Raw genomic sequence first — 13,397 nt, 5'->3', positions numbered from 1 at the left:
TTTAGTCAACCAGGGCAATCTGCCATGTTTGAACATTTGCGTTAATAATTCATTCATGATAGGAGCCTTTTTATTTATTATTGTTTTCTTTCACTTGAAAAACCACATTTGTAGGCTTCAATACAGTAACTGGGATTTCTAGATCATAAGCTTTACTGTTGACGACCCTTTTATATATTTTTCTTCTCCTTCCCTACATTTATTTCAGCTGCCAGCTGAATTTCAGGAACGTGTCAGCCTCCACCTAGAAAAGCATGGATGCAGCCTCTCGGTACCTCTGTGTCATACATCATTTGCCGATAACATACCAACTTGTGTCATTGCAAAAGTCCTGGAAAAGCCTGATCCAAACAATCTTTCTCCCCACATGTCAAGCCCATCAAGCAGAGATCTTGCCTTCCAGGAGTCTCTTGGAAAACTTGGCCAAAGACCTCAGTACAAGTCCGAAATTTACTGCAGTGATACAGCTCTTTATTGCCCTGAGGAGAGAAGGCGGGAGAGAAGACAGAGTGTAGACATGCAAGTCAAGGGCGTTGGGTTCTTGAGGTCCCAGAATTCCACTGACAGCACAGTTGAAGAAGACGGCTTCCATTCCAGCTTCTCTCATGAAGCTTTCCCAGAATATGTTACCTCTCTACCTACTTCTAGTTCCTACTCCAGCTTTAGTGTAACGTCTGAGGAGAAGGAGAATGCCCAAGCTAGCACTTTGACAGCCTCCCAGCAAGCCATTTACCTGAGCAGCCGCGACGAGATGTTTGAAAGAAAGCCATCTTCAGGTTATGAGCAGGGGAGTCCAAGGTTCGCCAAGGCTAAATCTATTCAGCACATGGAGCTGGCAGATGACAATGAGAACTCCCCTACTTTCACTAGGACTATGTCCCCTTATGCAAGTGAGCCTTATCATTTCTCGGCCATAACAACTCAACAAGCTTTAGCATCACAGAAGATGCGCAGTGAAAGCAGGAACTCCCACTTGTCAGAAGAAGATCTACCTGGACAGTGGAGACAGCTTAGTGTGGAAGATATTGGTGCATATTCTTACAGGAACAGTGGCAGGCTTTCTCCCTGCAGCTTTTCAGAGCAGTATTACAGAAGTCCTATAAAGAAAGGAGACAGTCGATCAAGTCCCATTTATGCTAGTTACAAAGGTGATAGCTTCTCAGAGGGAGATGATATTTGTCAAAGTAGACTTGTGGACTCCTGCTTCCTGAGGACAGACAGCGGTCTGAATATTGACATAAGCACCAGTTGTAAGCAGGACAAATTGCCCTCTTATAAAACAAAAGAACTGAGGGACAAAAAAAGTGAAAGAATCACAGTCCAGGTGTGCAGTAGCAAAAGCATTGATGGGAGTCCTGTTTTGAAAAGAGAATATGTTGATGTTAGTCCAAACAGTTCAGCTGAGTCCCTCAACCATAGTTCTATGGAGGCTTCAGAGATCCATCAGTCTTCCATCGAGCAAGGAAGCCATTCAAGCCTCCATAGCAAGCAGCAGCAGCAGTTTCAACGGACTGGGAGTACAGGCTTAAGTCGAAAGGACAGCCTCACAAAAGCACAATTGTATGGAACCCTCCTTAATTGAAACATCTTCCAAAGCTGCAATAAAGAGATAGAGAGAATGAGACAGAACAGCAACTATGATGACATTTGACATGTCCAGTATCCTGTAGGTTTCTGAATATGAATATATATATGAATATATATATATATGAATATATATATATGAATATATATATGAGAGAGACAGAGAGAGAGAACATATGCATACAAACAGTCACAGTTTTAAGCAGGAAAAATGAGAAAACCTGATAAAGGAAAAGAAAAATATTACAAGACACTTTTCACATAGAGTAATGACTTTTCCATCTTGGATACTAACCCTTTGCCCACTTTTATAACCTAATATATTTTTATAAACAAAAGGGTATTTATTAGATTATCCTTAGTACTCTCAAGCACTTTGAGTGACATTTTTTTGTCCCCTTCAAGTAAGTTTCTTATTTACTTTTTGTGCATGAGGCCACATGTGCCTAAATTCTTGGAGGGAAAGGGTTAAACGAGAAAGAGAGAGCAAGAGAGAAAAAGAAGGGAAAAACTTTTGCAAGGACAAATCAGACCCTATAAGATTTTGAAGTGTAGATTGTGTGCAGTGCAAGATATACAAGAATGTGATGATATAAAGAAATCTATTTTTAAATGAAATGGAATCAAAATAAACCACAAAGTTATTTAATACATATGTATTTAGGAGAGGAAAAAACTGGGGGGAAATGAATGCACAAAGTGATACAGATATTTTGGTTTGTCTGTCCCATTGTGTTTCAACTTCCCCACACTGTACACTACCTCAAAATTAATTGAGGGGTTCTTTGGTCACTTATTTTTCTGTAAGCTTGCATTTATATCGTCTCAACTGCATGGAGTGTCACAACTAGTACTGTATTTTGCATTACTTAATAAAAGGCACCAGTGAAAATGTTTTGTTTTTTTTTCTCATTAAAAGATGTTCTGACAGGATGTTGTTACTGTGTATTCAATGGTTAAGCTATATACAAAACATATGGTACTTATTCTACATCCGACCAAGCCTTGTGGGCTCTGGTGGTGAACCGTTCTCCACATGATGTTTGTAATGAACTCAAGTGATGAATAAATGCAAAATTATGAACCAGGCAACCATGTTCATAGGAAGCCCTCTGTTTACTACAGCTTTCCAACAACAGTACAGTGCTTGGAGATGCCTACCAATTTCTATTATGCAGGTTTTGTTTATGAACTCCAAAATAGCTTCACCCCACCATTCAGATATAGTAAAATTGCATGATCAGAACATGAATTGATTATCATGGCTAGGAATTCTGAACATTTTAATCCCAATTGATCTGGAAGATGCCTAAAGGCAGCCTATACAGGATCATAGGAAGTTGCTTAATATTGAGTACCTTATGAATAAGTGAGCTCAATATTGTCTGTATTGACTAGAGCACATCTGTAATATCAAGAAGGAATTTTCTTCTTGAAGAATTGGATATGTTTTGGAATCTCTGTCTGATCCAGAGCTGTTCAGCTGCCTCACATAAGCTCCTAAAATCTGCCACTCATCCACAGACCCTTTAGCGATCATCACTAATTGTTTTTTCCTGCCACCGTGAAATGTATTGCTGCTGCTACCTATGGACTTATGTACCATTTGCTTCCATTTTTTGAGTATCTAAGGTTTGACTAAATATCTTGTTTCTATAACCCCCTGGATGTATGGTCATTGATTAAAATGAACAGCATTGGTTTAAATTGGTGACGTTCTTCAAGATTCTTTTTAAAGTTGGGATTCAGCCTGAGATAACAGAGAGCTGGATTAAGGTTTCAAGGAAATCTTGATTCAAGTAATTGTTCAGCCCTGTAATCCCTTGCCGGCCTTAGGCAAGTTCCTGTACCTTAGCTTAATTTATTGGGCAGGGATAATTTTATAATCAAATTGATGAGTACCATTTATTCAATTATACATTTTAGAACATTAATTGTTGAATTGTGTTCATGGTAAATGGTTCATTGGGACACTTGCTTAAAGGACAGGCGAAAAGCTTTTTTTTTTTTTAAATCCAACATCTTGTTTTCAAGAGAGGCTAAACAGATCCCTCTAGAAAATTTATAATTAGGACACAAATCCTGTAAGCTTTTCCAAGCAAGTTGTTCTAAAGAGAATATTACCTCTGGTCACAATGGATTCTGTAGCCATCATCTTAGATTCTGTGATACTGTTCTGTTTGTTCTTTCATTTTTAATTAAGCCCTCTTTAAGTATTGAAAACAGTTTAAAAGATTGTGGTTTTTGTGAATACAAACTCTCAAAGCTCATATGCACATTAACCAGGATGGGCATATAATCTTCATTCCTTAATAATGTCATCATTTGTGCCTATGGATAAGGACATTGTTTCAAATTAGATATATTTTGATGGTGGGCTCAAACATTATACTAAAACCATGGTTTGCTTAATTGATCTGTTGCCTTATAGACTGAATTCACAGAGTACGCTAAGCCATAAATGTATGGGTTCACTCAATACACTAAGTCTAAAGTGGAAAAATATCTTTTAAAAGTGTGTAAAGTAATCATGCATATTTATAGATATGTGGAGTGTCAACAAACCATGTTTTTTTTAACTGAGACTGTCTAATATGCAGTCTAATAACAAAATAACAGGAAGCTTTCAAGATGAGTTGTGAATATGATCAAAGGATTTAATGTAAATGGCATACAAGGAGAGTTTGAAAGAAATAGTCTACAGTGATGTGCATGAAGAAAAGTGAATCATTTTCAAATATTTTAAAAGTACACAAAATAGCAATTAAACCCTCTTTTTTGTCTCAGGCACAGGACATCAAGCATAAAAGAATGTGGAAGGACTGATAAAAACAGCTGTGCAAAATGTCTTTCTGTCATCTGCTGAAAAACATTGGGAAAAAGATTCCGCCTTTCTAAGGAAAGACAATTAGTACTCATTATATGAGGGGTATTATTATTTGTTCAGATGACCAAGATAAGACCTTAGTATAATTAGAAGCTGATCTGTAAGTGATCTATAATCTATAAATGCCAAGTGCCATTAATTCTAAACCAGTCATTTCTAACCTTTTGCCCTAAGGCTGCTGATGGCCCCCAAGAGAATGCAGATAGTATAGGCGACAGGTACCAGCATACATCTTTTTCCAATGCTGAAACTTCACAAGATAATCGCCTTTAATTTAAAAAAATAGCAGGCTGTCCTATTAGAGCTGTAATCACTGATTTGGTTGATATACAGTAGATCCTTGAAAATACTATTCGGAAAGGACCTGTTTTTCAATAAGTATTGGCTGCCCAGACTTCTCAATGAGATACAAAATATGTTATGAAACCCACGTAACTCTAGCTAATCTGCCTGACAGAATGTCTTCCTTTGCATGAACCCCACCACTCTTTAAGGCTTTGTCCTTGGCTGCCACCCATTCATCTGATGAAAAAAATATAGGGCCTCCTCAGACATGGCTGCCACTCTCTGCCTTTAGGAAATCTGGAGATACGTCTTGGTTTGCGAGGCTCTTGGCTGTACATTAGTTTACTACTTTTTTTGTGTGATTTTGGGTCAATCATTCTCTCTAGTCCAACCCACCTCTCAGGGTTATTGTGAGGAAAATAAGAGGAGGGAGATATGTTGGGATATGTTCATTATTTGAGTTATTTGTAAAAATAATAAAGGCGTGAGAAAAAATAAATTAATCAATCATCTTCATTTAAATAATAGGATGAAGTACGAATTTAAACAAATAAGGTCACAGAAAGCAAAAAAAAAGGCTTCCAGGTTAAGCACAATTGCTTTTAACTGGGCAACTTCAGTTTTTATTAAATCTGAATTCAGCCTGTTACAGGTCCAGATATTTATGACTTCTCTGAGGAAGGCATTTCATCCTTGGGATGTTTCCAATGAGAGGGCCTTCCTCTGATAAGCATCTTTTCACATCACTTGGGAGAAAGCTATGATTAAACAAGGACATATATTAAATATAAATCAAATACTAATATATGTCCCTGATAAAGATTTAAAATCTGTTGACAGTTTCTCACATTAAATAATAACAGCTAAATGTATTAAATGTATACAAATGTGTACAAACCGTGCTCTTCCCTGATAAAATGCTAGTTTTATGAAAATTTCAAAATTGCCATTAGATCAGCTTTAAGGCATGCAGGCTTAGAAATCTAAATTTAACATTTGCCTCAGTTCATGGTTACAAAACATTCTGAGTTTGCCAACTGAAGCTGTTCCTATGGCATCAATCCAGTCAAAGCTAAATTTGGCATCCCTCCTTTGAGGGTAGCTACAGCTAATCTTGCTTTTCAATCAAGATATAGATTTTATCCAATTTGTCTGTGATTCAGTTTCTTTTTGTCCTTTTGCCTTTGAAAACCTCTTCCTTAAAAAACTTGGCTATTATAATGAGAATTGATTGTGAATTTGTCCAGGTCAATATTTAATTCTTGGATCAATATATTTTCAGACTGGCTATAATTTGCAAATCACTTTGTGAAGAGAGCAGTCTGGATTTGTAAGGTATTTCATGGCAGAAATCAAATCTCAGTTCGTAGTCCAAAATGTAATACTTGTGTGTGTGTGGGTTATATTTGTGGACATTTACATCAGGGGTGGGTTGCTGCTGGTTTTACTACGGGTTTGCAACCCATCCGCAACCCACATGCCAGAATTTACAGTGTACTGTGCATGCACAGTCACTAAAAACAAAAATGGCAGCAGCCCATGTTCGGGGGTGGTGGTGAAGGTGGCAGGCCTGGGTCACTGCTGGTTCTGTGACCCAGGCATGAATTCCACTACCAGTTTGGCCGAACTGGGAACAGCCCACTTATGATTTACATGCTGCAAGATGAAGGGAGAGAAAACCAAAAAGCAACTAAATATATTACAGTATAAACCTTAATAAGGTTACCAGAAAAGAATAAGTAATCTGAAAGGGTTTGTGTACTCTGCAATGCAAGGGACAAATACAAGAAATGAGGCTTTGCTATTGGGAAAGTTAAATAGTTACCTCTAACTAAATGGCTCAAATCACTGTGAGAATGAATATATACTGATTCATATCTGATTTGAGATTAATAATAAAAGGAGGTTAGGGTTTGATTGAAGGCGAAAGGTAAAAAAAAAATGGCCCTGAAATAGAAACCCAATGAAATTGGACCTCTCAATGAACAACTTAAATTTAATCCAGAGTATAAATCATAAGTATGGTTCTGCCTAAGGCTGAATAAAGTTATATGTCATTGTAGATTGATGAACTTTTTTTTTATTTAATGAGAGTATAGCATCCTCTATCAGAAGGACATAAATTGAAGGGACTTTAAGGTGAAAGGCAATGGCATTTACTTGAGACAAAGGAAATCAGACAGACAAAAGTGTTGTGACATCTTGTTTCAAGCCCTAACACTTCTGTAGGTATTGTGATATCCCATAATGTCTCAGAGGAGTAGAGTTTGCAATGCCACAGCGCTGCTTTTGTCATGCGCTTCCCCAGATCCATTTGGTGTACTGTTCAGAGGTCCATCTGCACTCATGATTCTTGCTTGAAGAGCAGGTAACAGCTGTACCTAACCTTTAGATAAATGTATCATATGCACCAATTGAACCTATTTCTCGTTACAGTCACTCTTGGCTTGTTTGGAAGAAAATAAGAAATTGGTATCTTCAAGTCAGTCATGATTCCTAGAAATAGCTCAGACAAATCCCTGTAATTTTCTTGCCAACTAGTTTTTGGAACTATTGTACCATGTCTCCTTACTTGGGCTAAGACAGAATACATGGCCCAAAGTCACTTAGCAGGCTTTGTGCCTAAGACAGGACTAGAACTCCTGATCTCCTGATTTGTAGCCCGGTGCATTTAACCACTATATCATTGCAGTTTGCTCCAGGTGGAGCTGCCCTTGAAGACCATTCAGAAATGATAGCTGGTATATACTGCAGTATGAATAGTTATGAGGATGCCACAATATACACATAAACACTACTGTGACAACTGCACTTAATTAAAACCTATTTCCCTCCCCCAGTAGTAGAGATGTCTACAGGGTGTTGTTAAAAAAGTTGAGATGGTGGCCACAATAGTGCTACAGAAGCTCCATTTGCTTTATTATGTGCTGCCATCTTGACTTTTTAAACCACATCTTTGGATCTAACATGACATGCAAACATGCTATAAATATGTAGGGGTAGATAGAGATAGTTGGCTAGCTTTGTTCCCAATGCAGTGTTTATTTTATATTTTATTATTGCATTTGTATTGTGATGCTCTTAATCCTATTAAATCGCACGCGCACCAAACCGGCAGTCATGCTAGCAGAAACCCACCCCTGACCCAGAGGTACTCTGAGAGTGGGTAGCCTTGTACATGCTCAGGGGTTGATGTGTAAAAGATTTCCCAAAGAGAGATGACTTAACTTGAAAGCCCTACATAAATGCCTCGTTCATGAGCACAATTCTAGTCAATCATTGGGATTGTTACACATTGTCTTTGTATGTCAATTAATCGTACACATTGTCTTTGTATGTCAATTAATCGTAAGATCAAGTAATTTGATCTTAGCATTTATTTTGAGCGACAATGCCGGCAATTAAACTTACTTAGAAACAATTGGAACTTTCTGCTTTATTGCTTATTAGACCAGCTGATAATCACCAAGTATTCGATGCCAAGTAAGGTGGAGTGAGGAGACATTGCAAGCAGATTTAATGGGCTGTTTTCCAATGATGGCCACTTGCTCATTGTTGCTAAAGGACAGATGGTGCCCTGTAGCCTTTCCATCAGATCCTCATTTAGTCGACACAGCCTGCCTTGAGGGTTTTTCCATTTGCTTTCTTGGCTTCTACTCAGAAAGCATCCATGTGAGTGACAGGTTTCATTTTGCAGACTCACAACTGGGATTGACATGAATATGTCCACCCACCTCAAAATCAGGAAGGAAGGAAGTTTAAAGAGGAGAAACTTGGAGAACACAGTCTCCTTTTGCATGAGAGAAAAAGAGATGGCTTGCGGTTTTTCATCAAGTGTTACAAAAAGTGTTTGTTTTTAAAGTGTCTTTCAAGGGCTCCTTCGTTGATGTGTTTTATTTTCCTTTCAAAAATCATGGTCCATTTTCAGATTTGTCTTTCAGTCTTTTTCACTTTTTTCTCACAGTAACTTTGAGATTGACTGAGCTGAGGAGTAGTGAATAGACCAAGGCCACATCTCAACTGAGATCTGAAAATCCATTAGAGGCTATGGCTTTCCTTTGTATTCATAGCAGCCTTAGCCTCCAAGGTATCCTCGGATGTACATTAATGGATGAAAGCCTATCATTCCCACCCAATATGAGCAGTAATGATATTCCAGGTCATCTGTAGTTGATGAATTTGGTAGAAGGAATGTAAAGGTTTATCTATCCATTGTGTATTTGCTTATGTGTTTATTTAATATACAATATTATTATTCTTCCACATTATAATGTATAATTATAATTCCTTGTAATGTTTTATGATGAGGCTATAAAATTGTTTGCTAGTTTTGTTGCAACAGACAAATAAGGCATGGATCCAAGCTATATGAGGAAGCGTCTTATCTCAATGGGAATAGCCTGATCCACCATCATACCGGCAGAAGGAGCATGCTGTAAACCCTATCTGTCAAGCTGTAAGATCCAGAAGAAGAGCCTTTTCTGCCATGGCCCCTGCTTTTTGGAACATTGTACCTCCCAAGGTGAGATCTGTGTCCATTCTTTTGGCCTTTCGAAAGGGCATGAAGACATGGCTCTGCCAACTTGCTTTTGGAGTCCCAATGGGGATGTGGCACTGTAGATATTCACTGAATGTTAAATTTAAGGTCTCTATTTATTGTCAATGTTTCATATCTATTTTTATTGAATGATGGTAAGCCACGTAGCATTATCTTTGGTGAGATGGGCAGCATAAAAGTTTAATTAATGAATGAATTGTGGCTTCTCTTTTGAATCTGTGAGCTGTTCAGAATAGGAGATCACCTGTACCTTTTTTACATTGAATACATGAGGCCCTTCCTAGATGATCATTCTCATCTATGCAATTGATCTAGATCAGGGGTGTCAAACTCGATTACATTGAGGGCCACATCAGCGTTGTACTTGACTTCAGGTGGAGTGGACATGGCCAAGATGGGCATGTTCAGGGTGTGTGGTCAGGGTAGATGTGGCCAACATGACATCACTCATGGGGGCATCTATGGTGGCTCAAGTGCTCTGCCAATGAAAACAGGTCCACAGCTCAATTTTCAGCTGCGACAGCCTCCTGCCACTCTCTGCCAGTGAAAACGGAGCTTGGGGGGGCACACACTCCATTTTCACTGGCAGAGGTTGGCAGGAGACCATTGCAGTTGAAAATAGAGCCTGGGAGGCCACACACTGTCCTTTACTGTTTCTAGGGTGGGCCCATGGGCCAGATCTAAGCACCTTGTGGGCCTTGAGTTTGACACCCCTGATCCAGATGGTCTTTCTTCAACCTGTAATGCCATCTGAACAGATTCTGAAAAGCAGGGCATTCTGTAACAAGTTTATTTAGGCTACTTTGAATTTTCTTTGGTAGCTGCTTTCCCTTGACAAATTCTTTTTTTATATCTAGCAATTTGGCTTCAGTGGTTCAAAAAGGAGTTTCTCGTGAAATCCTTCTAACATGCAAGACTACCTAGTATATGGTTATACCCTTTGGGTTTTTAAGGTATTGTTAGTTTTGTATTTCTGAGCTTTAGATAGAAAAAGTCCAACAGTCTTCCTTTCTATTTTGTTCCCAGGATGGATTTGAAGGCAAAATGCTTTGTGGAAAAGCTAAGAACTTCTCACCTAGACAAACTAAGGTATAGGAATAGGTTTTGCCTGAAATTCCGCTATTAACGGAATTCTGTCTGCTAATAGCTATTTGCTTTCAATGGCAAACCCTTTGAAGAGAAACTCTGCCCACAAGTTTACATTATCCTCCTCTGCCCATCTCAGAATGCTCTCTGAACTTGGTTGTTTATTTGAAGTCATTTCATTAACCGACTAGATAGCAAAAGTGAATTTGGGGGTTTGTTCCCTGTTTGTATAGCATAACTTGCCCTGCCAATTTTGTCAGGGTATGGTTTTTTCTTTGATTATGGTTTCTTCGATTAAGGTTGTTTTCTGTTTGATTCTTGTCTCTTATAAGTCCTGCTTATCTGGGTGTTAGTTGCTGGAGATGTGTTCTGGTCTTTTTGTTTCCTACTTAGCATATTTTTTTGTCTCTGTTGAATAGTGCAGAAGTATGGTTTATTTATATGTGTCTATAGATGCTTGATTTGTCTGGATGCCAAGCTTCCAAGAATTCTGTATATGTTTTAATTTAGCTTGGTTTGTTTTCTTCTTAAATTGCTGGGTCATTGGTCCACTTGAGATATTTTGGAGGGCTTTAGTTGGTTTCTGTGCTATGGTAATGTTGTGTGATTGTAATAGTCTTTTGGCTGTTTCTGATATGTTTTTGATGTGTGCTGGTATTACCCTTTTCATAATGTGTTGTTTGTGCTATGAATGATCAAGCACATAGAAATAAACCATCAAAGAGTCAACAATAATTTCAGCTGAGAAATTATGAGCATCCTAAATCAATTAATGGACATGGATGAATTTTATATATCATTATAAAATTAACAAAAAACTGCATTAATTACATAAATTAAGACTTTGGATTTAATATACATTTAAATTTAATGGACATTCCTTCCCACAAAGTTGTCCATTAAATGGATATTTCACTATATTGGGCATTGGAATGAAACAATTTCTGCATGGTCGTTGTTTATTCAACCCTACTAAGAGAACAAGGATGGATTGCACCATTGTTTATGGTTGTATTCTATATTCCACATTATCCAATTCCAGTTCCACCAATCAAAATCTGCAGATCAATAAACATCCTAACTAGCACAGTTTTCTTTTCAAGTAAAGTATTTTTCTTATTTTTTCCCTAATTCATAGAATTAGAAAAAATATTCGGCTTTCACTTTTTAATATCTAAGTTTCTTCAGATCACATTTTTAAATCCTTATTTTACTAGTGTAAATATTTCTAAAAACACTGCTACTATATCATATTTATGGGTTTCCATAGTAAGATAGTGTGTCCAAGAAATAAACTAGGATATCATAATATCATTTTATATTAGCATTCATACTATTATAAATTACAGGTGGATCAGGCATATTTGTTTCCCAAAGAATCTTTAACATCCAAATCATTACCATTATCCCTTTTTCTTAATTGAGAAAGAAAATGACAGTAACATAAGATAATAAGCCATCTTCTCATCAACAATGTTCAAGGAGATCCAGATCACAGTGAATGTAATTTTGACATATTCCTTGTCACATACAAAGACTTAATTTCAGATTCAAATCATGGGGAGGGGGAGAGGGAAATCATGAAAGTCAAGATGGCTGAAGTCACATAATTTATACGCTGTCTCTGACAATAGATACATTTGATGATAATTTATAATAAAGATAATGACATCATCAATGCAGTAGACATGATGCATTCTCATAATATAAAACAGCTCTTCTAGGTGACAGATGTGAACTAGACTGAGTTTTTAAGTGCCAAATTCAGATGACCTGATCACATTCTTCATTATGCACACTACATTCCACTGTATATTGATTTACCAAATAAAAAGTAAAAAAAACCTGGATCAATTCAATCTGTATCCCTTCTCATCACAGGTGCATATGAGCAACTGAACTGGCTTGATGTTTCCTGCCAAAGTGAATTTAGTTTAATGCTATGCATCCCTGAAGTTTAAAAATAGAAATAACAGCAGTTGTCAATTAATTACTCTCCTCAGTTTCCAGCATCAATAGTTGCCTGCATTATTTTATATCATCCACAGGGTAATTCACAGCAACCTCAACAATAAATGCCCTACTGGAATCCAACACTCAGAGCAGCTATTTCATATCTTGCACACTACTTGAATTTAAAGCATATTAAAACCATTGATTGCAGGGGATTAGTAAGAAGGCCAAGACAAAACTGGTATAGAGAAATTGGAAAAAGGAGAAAAAAATGGATCCAGGAAACTACAAACTGTTGACTTGACATCAATATCTGGAAAGATCATTTTCAAGCAACAAATCTGCAGACATCTAGAGACAAACAAAGTCATAACCAGAAGACAACATGGATTTCTCAAAAACAGATCATGCCAGAAAAAAATCTTGTTGTGTTCTTTGACAAACTGATGAAATTAGTGGACCAGCAAAATGATGTGGATATAATTTACTTGGACTTCAGTAAGGCATTTGATAAATCTACTACTTGAAACAAAAAGAAAAATGTGAGTTAGACAGCATCTCTTTTCAATCAGAATAGAGCTGGAAGGGATCTTGGAGGTCTTCCAGTCCAAGCCCCTGTTCAAGCAGGAGACTTGATACCATTTCAGACAGGGGCTATCCAGTCTTTTCTTTAAAACATCCAGTGATGAAGCACCCACAACTTCTGAGGGCGAGCTGTTCCACTGGTTAATTGTCCTGACTGTTAGGAAGTTTCTCCTTGATTCCAGGTTGCTTCTCTCCTTCATTTGTTTCCATCCATTGTTTCTTGTCTTGTCTTCTGGGGATTTGGAAAATAAGTAGATCCCCTCTTCTTTGTGGCAGGCCCTCAAATACTGGAATACGATCAGGGCCTCTTTGTGGTGCAACCTCTCCCTGCCTCTCTTTACAATTGCGGAGCCTCCTTCCCTTTTTTACCATCTTCACCATCTGGCTCTCTTTGTTTACGAACTTGGACTCTTGGATTTCCAGATCTACGTCCCTGCTCCTTTGTTACGACTACTGCCG

The 13,397-nt window shown here is 37.7% G+C and overlaps 1 protein-coding gene across 1 annotated transcript in view; it reads left to right on the top strand.

Annotated features, from left to right (window-relative positions):
- The window catches only part of BEGAIN (brain enriched guanylate kinase associated), a 102,761-nt gene extending 101,179 nt beyond the window's left edge, over nucleotides 1–1,582 (top strand). The window contains exon 7 of the mRNA XM_032213883.1: nucleotides 209–1,582. Coding sequence (XP_032069774.1) covers nucleotides 209–1,582 — 1,374 coding nt within the window. The remainder of the gene's footprint in view (nucleotides 1–208) is intronic.
- The last annotated feature ends 11,815 nt before the right edge of the window (nucleotides 1,583–13,397 follow it).

The sequence above is a fragment of the Thamnophis elegans genome, chromosome 1 (genome assembly GCF_009769535.1).
Source record: "Thamnophis elegans isolate rThaEle1 chromosome 1, rThaEle1.pri, whole genome shotgun sequence".
NCBI classification, from domain to species: domain Eukaryota; kingdom Metazoa; phylum Chordata; class Lepidosauria; order Squamata; family Colubridae; genus Thamnophis; species Thamnophis elegans.
This window is presented reverse-complemented; position numbering and strand designations above follow the sequence as displayed.